Source organism: Corythoichthys intestinalis, chromosome 3 (assembly GCF_030265065.1).
Source record: "Corythoichthys intestinalis isolate RoL2023-P3 chromosome 3, ASM3026506v1, whole genome shotgun sequence".
In the NCBI taxonomy this organism is placed as follows: domain Eukaryota; kingdom Metazoa; phylum Chordata; class Actinopteri; order Syngnathiformes; family Syngnathidae; genus Corythoichthys; species Corythoichthys intestinalis.
The window spans coordinates 12,829,561-12,848,239 of NC_080397.1; the positions used below are offsets into that span (position 1 = coordinate 12,829,561).

Below are 18,679 nucleotides of genomic sequence, written 5' to 3' on the forward strand. Positions count from 1 at the left end.
AAGGTTTATTTCATGTTATGGTTTATTTTATGGTATAGAAAATTATATAAGGTTAAAAGGTCATAAATATATACAGTATATACAGTGATTGCACTCAAGGGAGAGATTGTCAATGATAAGGTAATAAATTAAGGTAAATGCAATTCATATAGGCAATTCATTGATATATAAATAAGGTTTAAAAGGAAAAAGGTGAAAAGTTTTTGTTAATTTCTAATTATGTTGCTTTATTTGTGTGCACCGTAGCTCTTACAGTGTGTTTACATCAAGGATGGAATAAAAGTTGTAAACCATCAGTTTAAGAGACCATCTTTTCAATCGGGAGGCTACACTAGTTAATTCTATCAGCATTTGAACTCATTGTTTATTTGTGATTTATTATTGTTATTTACGTGTTTATTTGTACTTTAATAAATAAATTGAGTGTTCCAATATGTTTTTTGTGAATTGATAAGCGTCAACAAAAATTTCATTGCTAAATTAGTAAAAAAAAAAAAAAAATTAATTATTAGATTAGTCGACTAATCGTAAAAATAGTCGGCTGACTAATCGGGAGAAAATTAGTCGTTTGGGACAGCCCTAATTATTAACATTCTTTTAAAGCGATCCATAGATAGAAAGACTTGTAGTTCTTAAAAGATAAATGTTAGTACAAGTTATAGAAATTTTATATTAAAACCCCTCTTAATGTTTCCGTTTTAATAAAATTTTTAAAATTTTCAATCAAAAAATAAACTAGTAGCTCGTCATTGTTGATGTCAATAATTACACAATGCTCATGGTGCTGAAACCCATCAGTCGCACCCAAGCGCCAGCAGAGGGCGACAAAACACCCAAAAACACAAGTAACAAGTGGACATGACACTGTGCTGTCATTTTAATCTGTTTGAGCGGGGAATGTGCTTTAATTGCGTCAAATATTTTAACGTGATTAAAAAAATAATTACCGCCCATTAACGCGATAATTTTGACAGCCCTATTTAATAAATCAATAATCCCGTCAGCTCCCTGCTGTCATCCCCTCATCTCAGATCGCCAAATGCTGATGAGAAAGAATAATTTGCTCTTAACAATGTGTCACCTTTCCATTCTCATTAGTCAGTTAAGAAAATGGAGACATGTAGCTACATCCCCTGTACCAGCGTGCATTTAGTTTTTGGTCACTTGAGTAGCACAGGATGGACAGATGGACTCCACATTAATTTGGCAAATTTGTGCCCCAACCAACAGCCGACATGCTCCGACACGAAAAAAAATTAATAAAAAAAAAACACTCGAAAAAAATTTATATGAAAATACTGTTTCATTACGAATCAGTATTATGGTGATCGTACTAGTCATATTTCCTGCGCACAGATGAGATAAATTTCGCTCCCGTGAATTCTCCTTAGCCCAGCTGAAGTCTGACAGCTCTCTCCCTTGCGCTACCAAGGCAGCTTTTGCTTGCCTTGTATCAACTGGCAAAAGACTTTTAAACTACTATAAAGTTGATAGTATGCAGTGATATGTAGTCTCGAGTTTGTTGAGAAAAGTAACACACTAAACCAAGCTCACTATGTTTGTGTGGTGTTTTTGTGCGTTTGAGTAGCCTATGAGAGGCTCCACATGAAAGAATATGTGACAAGCCCTTTCTTTTCAATTCACCGCGTGACTGGGAAGTCAAGTTACATTGCAGAACGAATCATCTCCTCAATCTCTGTTAGGACCGATTAAGTGAACAGGAAGTGACATAACCCAGTCTTGCCCCGTGCCTGCACTTTGGCTTCTTATTGGCCATACGTGGCAGTGAGGGACAGACGGTCTGATTTTATTTCCACTCCTTCCCCTGCCTGCGATGAGGCTAGGCCTGTCGCGATAACAAATTTTAGTGTGCGATAATTTATCTCAAATTATTGCGATATGCGATATTATTGCGCCCCCCCCCCCCCCCCCATTTTTTAAAAACCAATTTACAATGACACAGTGAGAATACAGTATATATAAATGAATCAAGTACACCCATTTAAACTTGATGAATGTTTACTCTTAAATTCCAAAACTCTTTTTAAGGAATCACAACTAAAAACAAGACCATGCCTCTTTTAAGTAAAAGACAACACTATTAATACCACACAGAATAAATAAAATGTCTTTTTCAAGAAAAAAATAAAATTGCACTTAACAAGCATTGAGGCAAATGAAAACTTTTCCGTCATAGTTTATGCTATGGCGTTCCATGTGTAATATTCTGATTGGATGTTTTCCGAGGCATCCTGAAGCGCACGCAATGATGATGTTTTATTCATATGACGCGGCAGTGAGAGAGACACAGGGCCCGTATACATCGGGTCCGGCACGGCTCTGTGTTGACTGTGTGCCCCGCAGTACGTCAAAAACCGGCAAAACATACCGGCTGCACACGGCTTCGGTCCGCCAACTCCGTCCCGTTGTAATATGGCATTCAAAACAACGACAAACACACGAAGTCTGTACTCATCAGAGAGAGAAGTGGACTTGATTTGATTGAACATTTTTTCCCCGTTTTTTTTTTTTTTTTTGCTTTTACCAAGAGTTTGCAACACTATTTAATTACTGTTTTAAATGACATGACTTGCATAAAAAACTCCCCGTCCATCCTCATAGTTTCTGCTATGGCGTTCCATGTTTAATATTCTGATTGGATGTTTTCCGAGGCACCCTTAAGTGCACGCTACATTGATGTGCCGAAGGTCGAGGAAGTGTTGTTAGCGCCGTGTGTTAATAAAAACAAAGTTGTCAGCACATCGTGTGTTTGATATCATTGCCAGAAAAACACACATAATAATACATCTTGCAGCTTCCTTTCGAAAGCTGTCCCTATAGTAATGATCTGCTGCATCATAAATCACTTTGTGACTTTCCACCTCCATGATGAAACGTTCTTCGTCCATGTTCACTGGTGTTTCAACGGTGAATAACACATTGGGCTGTCGAATCCACCCATTTTGATGCATGCGTCTCCGGCAAAAATAGGAAATAGCCAAAACAATCTGCCGGGCTCCGGCGCGCCGGAGATGGTCCCTAGTCAATCCCGAGCACTGATGTGGCCGGTATACGTTGAACAATAGGATATAATGGGAACGGATTGGCTCCGGCGCTATTTTTTGCCAGACCGAACCCGGAACAAAGATGCATTTCGCGCAGTTGGTAAGAGGGAAGTCGAACTTTTAACAGCACGTCTGCCGCACACGTGCGCACGTGCACGCGAGGCGAGAAATCGCAGCGGGAAAATTACCGCCTTCATTTTTATTTACCGTGCGATAAATGGAATTATTGCATATTGCGACAGGCTTAGATGAGTCTGGCGCCTGATTGGTCGTGCGCGATGTCAGACGCTACAGCTTGCTCAACGTACTCCTACACAAGTCCCAACATCCTTAAGAACGAATTAGTGCAGAAGGTGATTAGTTCGGTTACGTTGCAGACCAAATCATTTTAGCAATCTCAGTCAGGACCGAGTAAGTGAACAAGAAGTGACATAACCCAGTCTTGCCCCGTGCCTGCACTTTGGCTACTTATTGGCCATATGTGGCGTTGAGTGACAGATGCTCTGATTTTGTTCTCCTTCCCCTGCGTCTTACGCGATGTCAGACACTGCAGCTAGCTAAATGCCCTCTCACACAAGTCCCAACTTCCTTAAGAATGAATCAGTGCAGAAGGTTATTAGTTCTGTCTCGTTCCTCCAAACAATTTGTTCAAAAAGAACGAGAGTTCGCGACCGACTCAACACTTACACACATTTCAAAGGCTCGCCGCACCTCGATACATCACTAGTTTTTACTAGTGCATTTGCATCTGGTAGATCCGGGTGGACCATAAAAACTCAACGGACTTTCAAGGAGGGTAACTCTCTTATCGGCAAACCCAGAAGTGCGTATAATGTCACGTGAATTACCCCCATTTATCCAGAAATTGCATTTTCTACTTTTTTATGTATTTTTTTATTCAAATCAGCCTGATTAGTTTTTTGTTTGTTTGTTTGTTGTCATCATCATCGGTATCATTGACAGTTACAATATAGCATTGTGATAAGATTAACCCGAAGAAAACCGAAGAAAAGACATGGGCTGACGGGAGAAGCCTGGGTTTATTAAATCCCGTCCCCAATTAAACCAAAGGACGCACATTTCATGATAGAGTAGGCATTTCACATTGTGGTACATGTACTGTATTTTTTATTTTTATTATTTTTTTAAATTAGGAGTTAAAAACATCTTCAACAGCTATTCCATTTATTTTAAAATAGACATTTTTACAAGCGGCGACAATCTTAAATTTTACCATTTTGGTGAAAATCATTAAATAGATGCACATGATTTTCCTCCGTAGGCCACACAAGATACGACGGGTTGGACCTGGCCTTGAGTTAGACACTTTTTTTTTTTTTTTTTTTTTTCCATCAGTACAAACATAATAATTCCACATTAATACATTGTAAACTGGAATGTGAAGTAAATTCAAACAAATGCAATATTGGTTTTATTCATACTTTTCAGGTAAGTCGATATTCAGGTGGATTAGTGTATTTTTCGGACTATAAGTCACACTTTTCTTTCCCATAGTTTGGCTGGGCCTGTGACTTATATGTTGATACGTATGCTCAAGGCCTGCCCTCTACTAGTGTTTGTTCAAAAGTGATACTGTAGATAAAGACTTGAATGGATTTGGAGTGAGATCAAGAGTTTGTTTTATTGTTATCTGAATAACTTAATATATGAAAAGATACCTAGTTAGCAATTTGTTCTGTTTTATTGCTATTATAATGTTTAATGTTGACCAAACCAAAATTCGACTAATATCCAGTTTGACTTGTGTTTTTTTCCTCTTCATTGAGCATTTTTGGCTGGTGCGATTTATAGTCCGAAAAATACAGTAATGTGTGAAAATTGTGAGGGGAGAAAAAATGTGCATTCCTCATTTATTTACAGCGATTTTGTGCACAGACACGAAGTGATCGTATCCTGAGGTGATGATAAAACGAAGGTGAGTGGCACTGCTTCCGTTTAGCTAGAAAACAAAAACAAGCCCGGTTAAGTTAGGATTTGCCCCCAAGTTACTTCTATTTAATGAAGTTTGACAAGATCACATTTAACTTACTGAAATGGAATTTGACTGAAGATGTCCCTCTGTTTGTTTTAACTCTGCAGGAAAATCAGTTCATAAGGATTTTAAAAGCAAGTGAGTGACTAATACATGAATATATTCATCATCCCTACCTTTCTCTGCCACAAACTCAAAGTGAGAGGCGTTCTGTGATGTGTTCTTTTCTACTTTTAGATGCCTGACTGCAAAAACCAGAGAAGCCAGAGTCACAAGCCTGTCCGGCAGATTTAATTAACTCATCACCAAATTTTACTAAAATGAAATGAACAATGGCCATGGTTAGATTAGGACACAGCCTTTGGAGAACTTCTCACACAATATGAGTCATCTGTTTAAACTTTGTTTTAGGGCATCATTAAAGAAGAACATAGCCCATTTTCAGCTCATTTTTATGAACACCTGAAGCTTTAAAAAGAAAATAACTTTGTTGCATTAACAGATCTTAGATTAGATTTGCATATAACTTCAAATTAGATCAAAATTCAAAGTGAAAAATAAATGAATAACTTAACATTCGTTCACCTATTTTCTATAGCACTTGTCTTGATTAGTGTCATGGCTGGGTTGAGGCCAATCCCAGGGGACTTTTGGGCGCTGTTAATATTTATACAGAATTTACACTTGGCATTTAGATTCAACCTGAATATTTATCTTTAACGTTCAGATTAAGAATGAGATTAACATAAAATTTTTTGTAAATTTAGCATTTTCACTTAACATTAAGGTGAAAACTATTTGGCAGACAATTTCACAAGTCACTATGGTCCAACACTGCTGGCCAAAAGTATTCGGCACCCATCCAATTCTGTCAGATAATGCTCCATTTCTCCCAGAAAATTAGTGCAATTACAAATGCTTTGGTAGTAATATCTTCATTTATTTTGTTTGCAATGAAAAAACACAAAAGAGAATGAAAAAAAAAATCATTAGCATTTTACACAAAACTCCAAAAAGGGCACCCTCAGCCTAATACTTGGTAGCACAACCTTTAGACAAAATAACTAAAAAACAGCCGCTTTCTGTATCCATCAATGAGTTTCTTAAAATGCTCTGCTGGAATTTTAGACCATTCTTCTTTGGCCAACTGCTCCAGGTCTGAGATTTGAAGGGTGACTTCCACAAACTGCCATTTTCAGATCTCTCCACAGGTGTTCTATGGGATTCAGGTCTGGACTCATTGCTGGCCACTCTAGAAGTCTCCAGTGCTTTCTCTTAAACCATTTTCTAATGCTTTTTGAAGTGTGTTTTGGGTCATTGTCCTGCTGGAAAACCCATGAGCTCTGAGGGAGACCCAGCTTTCTCCCACTGGGCCCTACATTATGCTGCAAAATTTGCTGGTGGTCGTCAGACTTCATAATTCTATGCACACGGTGAAACGGTCCAGTGCCAGAGGCAGCAAAGCAACCCCAAAACATCAGGGAACCTCCGCCATGTTTGACTGTGGGGACCATATTCTTTTCTTTGAAGGCCTCGTTTTTTTCCCTGTAAACTTTATGTTGATGCCTTTTCCCAAAACGCTCTACTTTTGTCTCATCTGACCATAGAACATTCTTCCAAAACATTTTTGTCTTTTTCGGGTAAGTTTTGGTTCGGCTTGGCTTTTTTATGTCTCTGGGTCAGAAGTGGGGTCTTACTGGGTATCCTACTATAGAGTCACTTTTCATTCAGACGCCAACGGATAGTACGGGTTGACACTGTTGTACCTTCGGACTGCAGGACAACTTGAACTTGTTTGGATGTTGGTCGAGGTTCTTGATCTGCACAATCTTTCGTTGAAATCTCTCTTCAATTTTTCTTTTCCGTCCACATCTAGGGAGGTTACCCACAGTGCCACGGGCTTTACACTTATTGATGACACTGCGCACGGTAGACACAGGAACATTCAGGTCTTTCGAGATGGACTTGTCGCCTTGAGATTGCCCATGCTTCCTCACAATTTTGCTTCTCAGACAGTTCTTTGGTCTACTTTCTTTTCTTCATGCTCAATGTGGTACACACAAGGACACAGGACAGAGTTTGAGCCCACTTTAATTCATTTTAACTGGCTGAAAGTGTGATTTAGTTATTGCCACCACCTGTTATGTACCACAGATAAGTAACAGGTGCTTTTAACCCTTTAAGGTCTGGGCCTATTTTGTCTGATTTTGCATGCCTTTGAAGTTGCCTTTATATTTCAAAGAAAGAATTGTTTACGATGGCCTGGTTTGGTCCCTTTTTTTGTGACACCTTGAACTTCATGTCCAAACTGTTGTTTCCTTCACTGACCAATTATAAATCATCATTTTGGGCCCAAAAAGACCAAAAATTCCAAAATCGTTTTGTGAAAATTTTTAATATTGATGTCCAATTGACAACCAAACATGCGTAACGAACCGTTTTGAAACTTTATAATATTTATTCAACATGTTAGGATGAACATTCAACCAAAAAAATTTAGAATAAATAGTCTTATATTTGACAATTCAACATATACAACAGGTATAGCCATAGGCGTTTTTTGCTTTTATACATGCTCTAGTCAAAACAGGTTATATACAGCAGACCAAACACTGAAGAACAGTGAAAAAATATATACAATCTAACACAAAAAGTGTTTAGAGGCCATCTCTTTATGAGTTTAGGTATTGCGGCCCATCACCTGATGAAAACTATGTACACACAATCAAGCTTCTTGAACACACATTTATACACACAAATTGAGAAGACTGATTGTGGGGGAAAAAAATATATAGCATTGGGAAAAAAAGTATTTTCAAAAATATTTACAATAAACAAGTTAAATTTTTTTCAGGCATGCCACTCTGAAAAGCTGTTACGTCCTGGAATTCCTTGCCTTCCAATAATCTTGCACAGTTGGAAGTGAAACCAAAGACATGTACAAGAGGAGTCCAATAAATTTTTCAAGCTCCTCCACAGTAGTGTCTGTCCACACAAACTTTTTCCCAATCTCTTTTCGGACTCTGCCATACTGGTTTGTGTGTTTGCACATATTCATCAGTGTCGATGAGGTGAAGAACAGGTCAAAAAGTTCTTTTGGGGTGTATGCATGGTCACGATTCACCTGAGGTCCTGGTGGTCTCCGGGGTGTGAACCGGCTGCACTGTGGGGCAGTGTCTGTGTCTTGCTCTGTGCTCCATGGCACAGGTGCAGGCTGAGCCAGTGGTGATCGGCTTCTGCCGCGCTGACTTCTCCAGCCTCTCCTCCGCTGACATCTCATCACTCTTCCGTGATGACCCCTTCTCCCTCGTCCTCTTTCCATTCGGGCAGTGAATGTAGATTTTTCATTGTCACTATAAATGTACATGGAAAAAAAAGTCAGTATTTATGAAAATAATAAAGTATAAAATAAAATTATATAAAGCAATAAATAATAATGGAAATCTATATGTATGACAATAGAAAGAATACCATAGCAATACCATAGCTGATGAATATGTGCTACATCCCTAATCTACATATAGAAAGAAGAACACAAATTATAAATTCCTGCCTGGGATACACACAGTGCACGTACGACTTTGATCTGATATGCACATTTTATTATTATATACACAAACACACACTTATATTGCATCAAAATGAACTTTGTCTTGCAATATCAAAAGAAACTTTCAAAAGAAACTTTTTCAGCATTAAAAAAAAAAAAAAGAGTTGGCTTACCTCTGCTCGTCGATGGCGTCACCCACGTGTTCAAATCCGTCACTATCTTCACTCGAGGATTCTTCCGAAGAAGACGATGATGACGAATTTAGACCATCCTCTTCCTCAAGTTGATCAAAAAGCACAATTGCTTGCGCTAAATTTAGTTTTCCGTTCATTCTCAAAGTCACACAAAGTCGCTGCTTGATCCAAACGGCCGCCGCTCGCCACCTCGCTGCTTCAGAACACTCCTCCCTCTCGTTCGGTGGAACCTCGCACGGCAGTTTTATTTATTAAAAAAAAAACGCATTTTGTGCTTCCACTGTGACTTCGAAAGGGTTCGTTTGATTTGTGTTTTTTTTCATGGAGCTTCCGTTTTGAAAAAGGACAAGAAGTGATCGAAATATAGACGTAAACAAATGATCCATGCAGCGTTTTAATGTTTTTTTGAGAGGACAATAAAACTATCAAACTTAAATGACAATATCTCACGTTTTAGTTGGTCGATTGACTTAAAATAATAACGAGGGTAAACCGCAACTTCCGCACTTTAAAACGAGACCAACCAACGGCATGTGGGTGACGTAATTAAAACGTGAGGGCGCTTCAAAGAGGACGTGCGCTGAGGACGCGCCGGCGCGTCCTTCGACTCTCAAGGGTTAATTACACAAATTTAGAGAAGCATGACATGATTTTTCAAAGAGTGCCAATACTTTTGTCCGGCCAATATTTGGAGTTTTGTATAAAATTTAAATGATTTAATTTTTTTCCCATTCTCTCCTGTGTTTTATTTCATTGCAAGCAAAATAACTGAAGATATTACCACCAATGCATTTGTAATTGCAATCATTTTCTGGAAGAAATTGAGCATTATCTGACAGAATTGCAGGGGTGCCAACTTACCTGTTGTGGGCAAGTCAAATCATCGAGTCGAGTCATAAGGTTATGTCGAGTCATGAGGTCATGTCGAGTCGAGCCATGAGGTCATGTCGAGTAGAGTCATGAGGTTATGTCGAGTCGAGTCTCGAGGTCATGTCGAGTCAAGCCAAGTCAAAAGGTTGTCTAGTCGAGTCAAGCAGAGTCATAACGGTGGTCAAGGCCTTCACCATTGTTCCCCGACCCCCCCACAAAGCACTCAAGATTATCTTTAAGGGAAACCTTACTGTCAGTGTTTTTTAAAAAAAAAAAAAAAAAAAAAAAAAAAAACTTGTATAGTCTGCAGGAAATAGACCAGCATTAAGGTGTTTCAAGCAGATCACAGCCAGGTGGGAACCAATCTGCGATCCAAGTTTTTCGAATCAGCTTGTCTAGTCTCAAATCATTGTCTTGGACCTCCGAGTCCCTGTGACTCCAGTCTAATTGCCTGCTAATTGGACTTAACTATTCAGCATATATGTATCTTTTAAGTTGACAACTTGATGTTAATGTGCAAAAAAAGTGCCCCCAACCGTACACTTGTTTATTCTTGGATGCTAAATGTGACAATATGCATTTGATACCCTTTTAAAGGATAATGGGTTTCTTGCCTCTGCAAACTTGTTCATATTTAATTGTTCTTTTTTTGGTGTAATTGTAACATTTTTCCATAATATTGTTTTTAATATTACTTATTCTTGTACATACATCAACTAATCATAGAGTCATCAAGTACTGTATTCAAATATTGAGCAATATTTCATACATCTGCATTTGAAAAGTGGCATCAAAATCTTTTCCAGCCAAAGAAGCTTTAGGTTTGACTTTTTTTTTTTTTAATTAGTTCAAATTTTACAAATTTACAAACATCTGCTTTATAACCACGGTTGACAAGTCGACATACAGACAGATACATACAAAACAATTGCATCAATACAAAATAATAGGCAATACTCAAAATAATATTGACACAGTATAACGTGCAAATATGTTACGGGTTTTTTGTTGTTGTTATTGTTTTTGACTAAGATATGTAGAGTCGAAATGAGTTTTCATTTCATGATGCAGCCTACCATTGTAGCTGTCCACTGTCACTGAAGAAAGCGGAGTCATTTCTTCAAAACGAATGATGAACTCTTGAGGAAACATTCCCGTGGACATCCAAAATGTATTTGTATTTCTGGTATAAGGAAGCAGAAAAACCTAATGAATACTGGAAAGTTAAGTATTAAGCTCACAAAACCAAACTGAGGAGACACTTACCCGTCAATAATATTTTCTGGAGGGTGGTTCTCATCGTTGGAAGCAGCCACAACGACTTTGGCCCCTAGAGAACGAAGAGATGCTTCGATCATGGTCAAAATACAACCACTAATGCGGTTTAATGTGCAAGGAATAGCCGCAGTGAAAACACACAAACTACCTGGCGTTACCAAGCCAACCCTTAACGTCGCGTGAAATATACGTCACGCCGTGCGACACACTTCACATAATCGACGCATGTAGCGCGTTAGCTGTTTAGCACTTTAGCTGTTGATTTACCCGCTGTTTTCCTATGGCGAATGGATGTCAGGACGTGTTATTCACGCGAGGGGCCGGGCAGGTGAGTCACGTCACACTGGTGAATATTTATATTACAAATGGCACGTTTGAGGACTGTGTGCTTTTGTGTAACTTGTATGAGTTAGCTTGATAAGCTAACTACATACCAACACGCTGTAGGTTGAGTGAAATTGCAGAGAAAATTAAGATTTCAGATTTAGAAAATGGAAGTGATGTGATTTGGGAAATGATGAAGCCATCTTATTTCGCTGAACGAAGATGGCGAAATGGTAGATGAAGTCGGAAAAGACTGAAAAAAATCAACTCTTAAATGAAATGTCTGTAATTGTCTCTTTAAACCTAAGGTTTTGTTTAAAAATGCATGGGTTAGTATTCATGAGTCCGATCTTTTTAAGACGCTTAAGTGATACAAATAGCGTTTTCCTGTGATAAAAATGTGAACATTTGAAATGCAACGATTTCCGGCGAATTTACAGGGCTCGATATGTTTTTTCGGTATGGGTGTCAATCACTGTTCCAAACTCTAATCATTATGGTATAATTGGAAAACTTGTTGAACACAGAGACAGACTACTTAATTATTTTTTTGTTAAATCATTGGTTGATAGTTCTCCCAGTTTAAATAAATCGTTTTATGCAATGGGATAATTCAAAAGATTAAGTTAAAGTTGTTTAAAAAAATAAATAAAAACTAAAAAAAAAAAAAAAAAAAAAAAAGAAAAGAAAAGGTCATAATATAAAGCATTTGTAATTGATCCAAACCATGAAATCGTTTCGGAAAGTTTTATGCGGGGCAAAAGGTCCTTTCATGGTAAAACATCGTTTTCTTTTTTTCCAACATTATTTTCTTTTTTCCAGAGTGACGACTCCGATATTTGGGATGACACTGCCTTGATAAAAGCCTACGACAAGGCTGTTGCGTCATTTAAGGTCACAAAAAGTGAAGTTTAGATGCAATGCTTTTTCATTTTGTGTTTGTTACTAATATATAGTATACTTTTGTTCTGATTCCAGTCTGCCCTTAAGGGAGAAGACGAGGCACAAGCCTCAATCAAAATTCCTCCCGGAAAGAAGCGCAAAAACAACAAAAAGAAGGACAGCAGGAAAAGAACCAGTACATCAACGGATAAAGAAGTGACGATATATCATGGAATATGCTCATTTCTTATTTTTTGTGAGGATTAGACAAGAAATAACACCACCATTATTGTCACAGTGGCAAGTTGGAGATTCCTGCTGTGCTTACTGGTCAGAAGACCGTCAACTGTACTCTGCTACCATCTCCTCTGTGGACAAGGATAAAGGCACGTGCATAGTTGTCTACACAGATTACGGCAATGAAGAAGAACAGAACCTTGAAGACTTACTATCAGAGATTTCGGAAGGCAACCACGAAACCAAGACTACGGTAAAATATGTTTTTCAATATTAATTTATGGCTTAAAATACTCATTGATAATTATTTTACTATACAAGTAGTAAACAGAAAAACAAGCTCTTTTCATCCTTCTTCTCTGAATTGAGTATCACTAGTAGACGTCCAATACATTTGAACTGGGAGGTTGGCAGCGAATGAACATTTGTTCATTTGCTGCCATCCCTCTCACTTCCATACACGCCCAATCTGTTTGCAATCAATGGCAACTAGGGCTGCAGCTATCGAGTACTTTAGTAGTCAATTAATCTATGAACTAGTTAGTTTGAATAATCGAGTAATCGGTTTAGGAACATAAAAAAATTAAAATACCTGAGCTTAGCCTCAAACGATATAAAAAAAATTAATAAATGATGAAGATTGGCTAACTTGCATAGCAAAAGTCCGCTAGCTTAAATGCTATAAAATGCTAACTTTTTTTTTTTTTTACAATGCACTTAACAAATCGTTCAAACACATATTCCCACAAAAAATGGCTAAATATACCTACAACTAGACCTGTCGCGATAACAAATTTTAGTGTGCGATAATTATTCTCATAAATTATTGCGATATGCGATATTATTGCGCCCCCCCCAATTTTTTAAAAACTAATTTACAATAACACAGTGAGAATACACTATATATTAATAGATCAAGTACACCCATTTAAACGCGATTAAATATTGACTAAATTCAAAAATACTTTTTAAGAAATCACTAAAAACAATAGACCATGCCTCTTAAGTAAAAAACAACAATATTGATACCGCACAAAAACACAGAATAAATCAAATGTGTTTTTAAAAAAAAAATTTTTTTTTGTAATCGCACTTAATAACTTAAGCATTTTGGCAAATGAAAACTTTTCCCGTCATAGCCTCTGCAGCGGTGTTCCACAGGGATGCAATGATACAGTTAAGTCACAGATCGGTACGATTTTTGATACGAGGGACACGATTTTCGATCAGATTCAATACATTTAATGCTCTGTAAAAAAAAAAAAAAAAAGTTTTTTAATTTTTTTTTTTTTTTTTTAGCTAACGAGCAAAAATTAAATTGGCATCATATAAACATGCATTTTAGTGCATAATATTTATGTGCTTACTTCTTACTGATCTGAAAAAAGTTTGTATAAAAGTGCTGAGAACAATCTTTACTGTTTGTAAAGTGAGGCAGGGCACACCGTTGACTGCTACAGCTCTCTTAGCAGATAGGTTTACTACATGAGCAAGACATCCTATTTGTGGTCCGAATCCATCTGTGTCACGTACTGAATTAACAATATTTGCAACATTATCTATAGTCACTGGTATGGATTGATTTGGCCTTCTTAACTTCCATTCAGTCATGACAGTTTAGAATTCATCTATGTAGTATATGGACTACGTGTCCCATAATCACTCTGGGCTCACGTAGCCAATGGCATGGGAGTAGCACATCTAGTTTGCCATTTCATGATATCTAGTGTGTGGGCGCATTAAAAAAGTTAGCAAGCACCGCTGAAGTCACGTCTGCTCATTACTACACAACACCAGACTTTCATAAACAGGACGAGTTTGAAGCACAGCGCTCTTAATTTCATTCAGCTGTTCGGTGTCAAAGAGAGGTTGTTCGTAGCAGCCAAATCGGTAACAATGTTTTGGCGGACTTCATTGTAAATATCCGGCGTTGTGCCAAAAAATAGCCGGCCCGCGTGAAATGTCACTCCTGACGGGAGCGCCCACATGTCAACAACACCGGCGCGCCGTAGATGGTCCACAGTCACTCCGGAGCACTGACGCAACCGGCATACGTTGAACAATAGGATATAATGGGAACGATTGGCTCCGGCGCTAGTTTTTGCCAGACCTGGAAGGATGATGCATTTTGCGCAGTTGGTAACGAACTTTTAACAGCACGTCAGCCGCACGCACGTGCATGCGAGGCGATAAATCGTAGCGGAAAAATTACCGCCTTCATTTTAATTTATCGCGCGATAAATTGAATTATTGCATATTGCGAAAGGCTTACCTACAACCTAATTATGAATGCATAAAAAAATATTAGCTCAAACAAAAAGTTTGTGTTTGTCATAAAAGGGAGCAGCTGGATTCAGCCATGTGACATGAGTTATGTCATATTCACTGTTGCCACTAGAGGGTGGTGTATCCAGCCAAATCAATAAAAATAAATGCAAACACTTTCAAAACAAACCATTACAACGTCACTTTAATTAAACGAATACTCCAAGCAGCAACATTTAATTCGAAGCTTTTTTTCCTAATTGAATTACTCAAGTTAATTGATTAATCGTTACCGTACCAATAGCAACCAACGGTTTCAATTTTGGGGCATTTCAGGTCATTTGCTGAGATTTTCATTCACTTCCTGATGATTTCGGGGCATTTCTGGGTCACTTCCTATTTGATTTCAGGCATTTCTGGGTCAACCCCTGGTAATTTTGGGTTACAGAACAGGAAGTGACCCAGGAATCTCCCTGAATGAATGAGACCTGTAAAGGCCCTAAAATGAACAGAAAGTGACCTGTAAATGCCCCAAAAATCGGAAAGATCGTCTCATCAGATGAAAACTGACATTTATCTCATTGTATCTTATGCCCCTTTCCCACTGAAACTAGTGGGTCGACGCGCGTTTTTTCCAAGCCGATGCAACCAACTAGTAATTGGCATTTGGCACCTTTCCCTTTGACAAAAAAAGCCGTGTCTTTTTTTTTTTTTCCACCCATCTAACCCCCCACCCCTCCTCAGCTGTGCGTAAGGTTACATGACGTCACCACGCTAAGATGCACGTCGACACAAGTGCGACCTAATTCATTCAGTTCAAGGAAGTAAACAATGCAGAGCAACATGGAAGCCTCCTTTCCGTTTGTGTTCTGTTTTCATGCTTTTTACTGCCCTCAAAATGGTCGAAATTGTTATGACGCATCACGTAAGAGCCTACGTCACCACTTAGATTAGGGTGTTGACTGTTGACTCGGGGTTTTGCTTTCACACTGCATGACGATCAGAGCCGAGGTGATTTTAACGCGGGTCGCTTGGCGGGTTGATTGACACGGGTCGAGGCGGGTCACTGCACCTTTCCAACTGCCACCAAAAGCCGATTGTTAGTGGGTTGACATGGGTTTTTTCGGCCAGTGAGAAAGGGGTATTAGTCTCCGAAGACACATTTTTAGCTTTTTATCGTCTCGTCATGAAAAAATTGTTCGTTGGCGAAATATTTTCGTCAGTCATCTGACGAAAACAACGTTACATCGATTCTTGGCGGAAGCATATCAGTAAACTATTAGGATATAAGATATTGTCTTTAAAACAATACGTCGATTCTTGGTGGAAGCATATCGATGACCTATTGGAATACAAAGTATCGTGATATATCACCATCTTAATACATTGTCAAACCCCTAATATCAAATTTAAAAATAAGAGAATCGGGTCCTTGCTGACTGGCTCATTGTCGATATGTGTTGTTAATGCTTTATGACCCCCCACTTTAGACACAGGAGGCAGAGTCTTCCACAGAGGAGAGTGACCGGTCAACAGAACCAAGCCAGCACAAACAGCATCTAAACAGTAAAACCCAAAGGGGCAAATTCCACAAGGTTCCTCCTCCCATGTGGGCTTCTGGATTCCCTCCTCCATGCCCACCTCCTATGCCACCATTTAGAAAGGTAAAATGTAATCTACTTTAATTATGTATACATTTTTTGCATCGTCATTGAAAAAAAATAATTTACAAATTTATTTCAGATGTAGTGGAAATTGATGGTGATGAGAGGGTGGCTTATTATATTTTGGAAAGTGACTCAATGTTAAAAAGTTAGTAAATGAAAATTACAAAAATGAAGCGCGCTCAGGGGTATTAAATCAAATTTTATGAGTGATAAAATTCGAATGCGAATCTCATGATTTCGCCAGTAGGCTCTCTGTAAATTAGTCAGACTTCGGAGCATTTAATAGGGCCTCTTAATCCGCTAGTCATAATAAACCATTTATTAACCACATGTATCAATTTTTCCAGTGCGCATGACACATCTCTATGCTACCATAATTTGGGACGTTTTATGCATGCGAAAGCCCACTGACTACTCCCACTGGTCAGATAAAACCGCGATCAGGAAATGCATTTTCACTCACTTTCACTGTTTTCATTGTTTTTACTCCCAGGGTGGGAAAAAACAACCTGGTAATCAGGGGCATTTCCCTCCCCCTTGGCATCCTATGATGCAATTTGGCCCACCGGTGAGTTAATTTACAATTACAAACGTGGACAGTGCATGGATTCCTACAAATCAACATTTTGTATTGTTCTTGTGCGCTTTCAGATGATCCCACCCCCTCCACCCATTAGTCCAGACATGGGAGATGACGAGGCCATGGGCAGCATGCTCATCTCATGGTACATGAGTGGGTACCACACAGGCTACTACTTGGTATGGCTCGTTTCATCAAGAACTGCATGTTTACTGTAGGCTGTATTCGAACGTATTTTGTTGTAGGATTTTTTAACCACCATGAAATCGGCCCCCAATCAGACGCAAATTTATATAAAAATTGTGCTGATTTCGTTTTTGAGATATTTACCGTAGATATACATTTCGAGAGGTGACGTCACTCACAGTCCCCCTACAAAATAGACCCGAAGTGGTGCCATTTGTTTGTGCTACATTTTGGCTAGTTTATGCTGTAAAAATTTTCGTTTGTGCTGCCACGGTTTTGCAGTTATTACAAATACTTTTTTCTTGTAGAACAAAAATGGCACAGGAGTGTTCGTGTTGGTGACAAACCAAGCACAAACAATTGGTGCCATTTTTTTTTAATCAAAATGGGGAGCTGGTTGACCTTAGATTGACCTATTAAACAATTGTAAATAACTCCCCCAAAAATTGTCGGACAAACGATACTTTTTACAGCACAAACGATTGACATAACTTTTATATACTAGTAAACTTGCGACTGATGGAGGGCCAACTTTACAGAGGTGATTTTATTTGATGAATCTGCACTTTTCTAGGGTTTGAAACAAGGTCGCAACAACGCTGCCAGATGGAATAAACCGCACCAGAAATGAAAAAAAAGTTTTTCACCAGAAGTGGCTGTCTTTCTTGTTTGTCAACATTTATCTGAGGAGAATGTTTTGTATTCACTGTAAATAGATTTAAATAAAGGCTGTGAAATAACCACTTTGTGTAACTTCCTTAAATTTATTACAATATGAAAGAACCTTAAAAATATAACAGGATCTAATACAAGAGCTTCATTGGCTTTCATTATGTGATGCTGGCGTACCCAATGAAGTTTGAAGTAATTTATATAACAGGGCTAAGGACAGACATGAGCTTGTAATGGCATGTGTTGTCCAGCAGAAGTCAGACTCGTATAGAGCTATCAAGTATGGGTCAAAAACACTTGCTTTCAGAAGAAACCAATATCCACATAATAAACTTTGTCCATCTGAAGATTTTCCTTGTAGGTTTTCTTTTCCCCTCATGCTTTAAATTAGAGATTCCAGAACGGCACCGCCTCTGTCATTTTCACACTCTGGATCAGGAGACATATAGTAACATATGGGAGACATGATTACAGTCGCACATCAATGAATGTAATCCTGCAAGCCCCCAGGACATTGGCATGGAAGTAATTTACTAGGGAGAGAGAAATTGGAAAAAATACGATATAAATGAAATATCCTGCATTATTGAGTGCTGAACATCGAATAGTTGACAGAAAGATGGTTTTACGGGGACCTTAAAAGGCAAACAGATGCAGTGGACTCAGATGTGTTCCCCTTGTTTTGATTAAAAACCTTGATTTGAACGTAATTGTCATTTCCTTGGATCTGACGTCCTAAATATGATTCATGCTGTAAGAAGTGCACTATAACTATGTTGTTTTATATTTAGAATAGACAACCACATGATTGTAGACTGGAAAGCCACAGTTATGCCTCCAGGTCCCAAATAGTTTGGTCCACTGAAAGGGAGTAAAAAGAAAATGTTTATGCTGGTGACATTGAACTCTCACTTTG

At 38.4% G+C, this 18,679-nt stretch overlaps 2 protein-coding genes across 2 annotated transcripts; one reads left to right on the forward strand and one right to left on the reverse strand.

Moving 5' to 3' along the window:
- Window positions 1-1,962: 1,962 nt before the first annotated feature.
- hspb11 (heat shock protein, alpha-crystallin-related, b11) lies at window positions 1,963-11,143 on the reverse strand. The gene is made up of 5 exons (XM_057832901.1): window positions 10,939-11,143; window positions 10,749-10,855; window positions 5,235-5,303; window positions 5,116-5,159; window positions 1,963-5,025 (listed from the first exon to the last, which is right to left on the reverse strand). The coding sequence occupies exons 1-5, from the start codon at window positions 11,028-11,030 to the stop codon at window positions 4,933-4,935; spliced, it is 405 nt and encodes a 134-aa protein (XP_057688884.1). The 5' UTR covers window positions 11,031-11,143; the 3' UTR covers window positions 1,963-4,932.
- On the forward strand, window positions 11,117-17,848 carry smn1 (survival of motor neuron 1, telomeric). Its single transcript, XM_057832900.1, has 8 exons — window positions 11,117-11,278; window positions 12,097-12,168; window positions 12,253-12,372; window positions 12,455-12,646; window positions 16,149-16,322; window positions 16,819-16,893; window positions 16,977-17,084; window positions 17,666-17,848. The coding sequence occupies exons 1-8, from the start codon at window positions 11,231-11,233 to the stop codon at window positions 17,720-17,722; spliced, it is 846 nt and encodes a 281-aa protein (XP_057688883.1). The 5' UTR covers window positions 11,117-11,230; the 3' UTR covers window positions 17,723-17,848.
- Window positions 17,849-18,679: the final 831 nt, after the last annotated feature.

What these genes read in the sequence shown, in the direction of transcription:
- hspb11 (XM_057832901.1), bottom strand. Translation starts at nt 11,030, where the DNA reads ATGATCGAAGCATCTCTTCGTTCTCTAGGGGCCAAAGTCGTTGTGGCT. An exon ending in GACAGTGGACAGCTACAATG is followed by an intron (nt 5,304 to 10,748) that starts GTAGGCTGCATC and finishes TGGTTTTTGCAG; the next exon opens with TCAGGCATCTAAAAGTAGAA. An exon ending in TGAGTTTGTGGCAGAGAAAG is followed by an intron (nt 5,160 to 5,234) that starts GTAGGGATGATG and finishes ATTTTCCTGCAG; the next exon opens with AGTTAAAACAAACAGAGGGA.
- smn1 (XM_057832900.1), top strand. Translation starts at nt 11,231, where the DNA reads ATGGCGAATGGATGTCAGGACGTGTTATTCACGCGAGGGGCCGGGCAG. An exon ending in ACCACGAAACCAAGACTACG is followed by an intron (nt 12,647 to 16,148) that starts GTAAAATATGTT and finishes CCCCCACTTTAG; the next exon opens with ACACAGGAGGCAGAGTCTTC. An exon ending in ACCACACAGGCTACTACTTG is followed by an intron (nt 17,085 to 17,665) that starts GTATGGCTCGTT and finishes GCACTTTTCTAG; the next exon opens with GGTTTGAAACAAGGTCGCAA.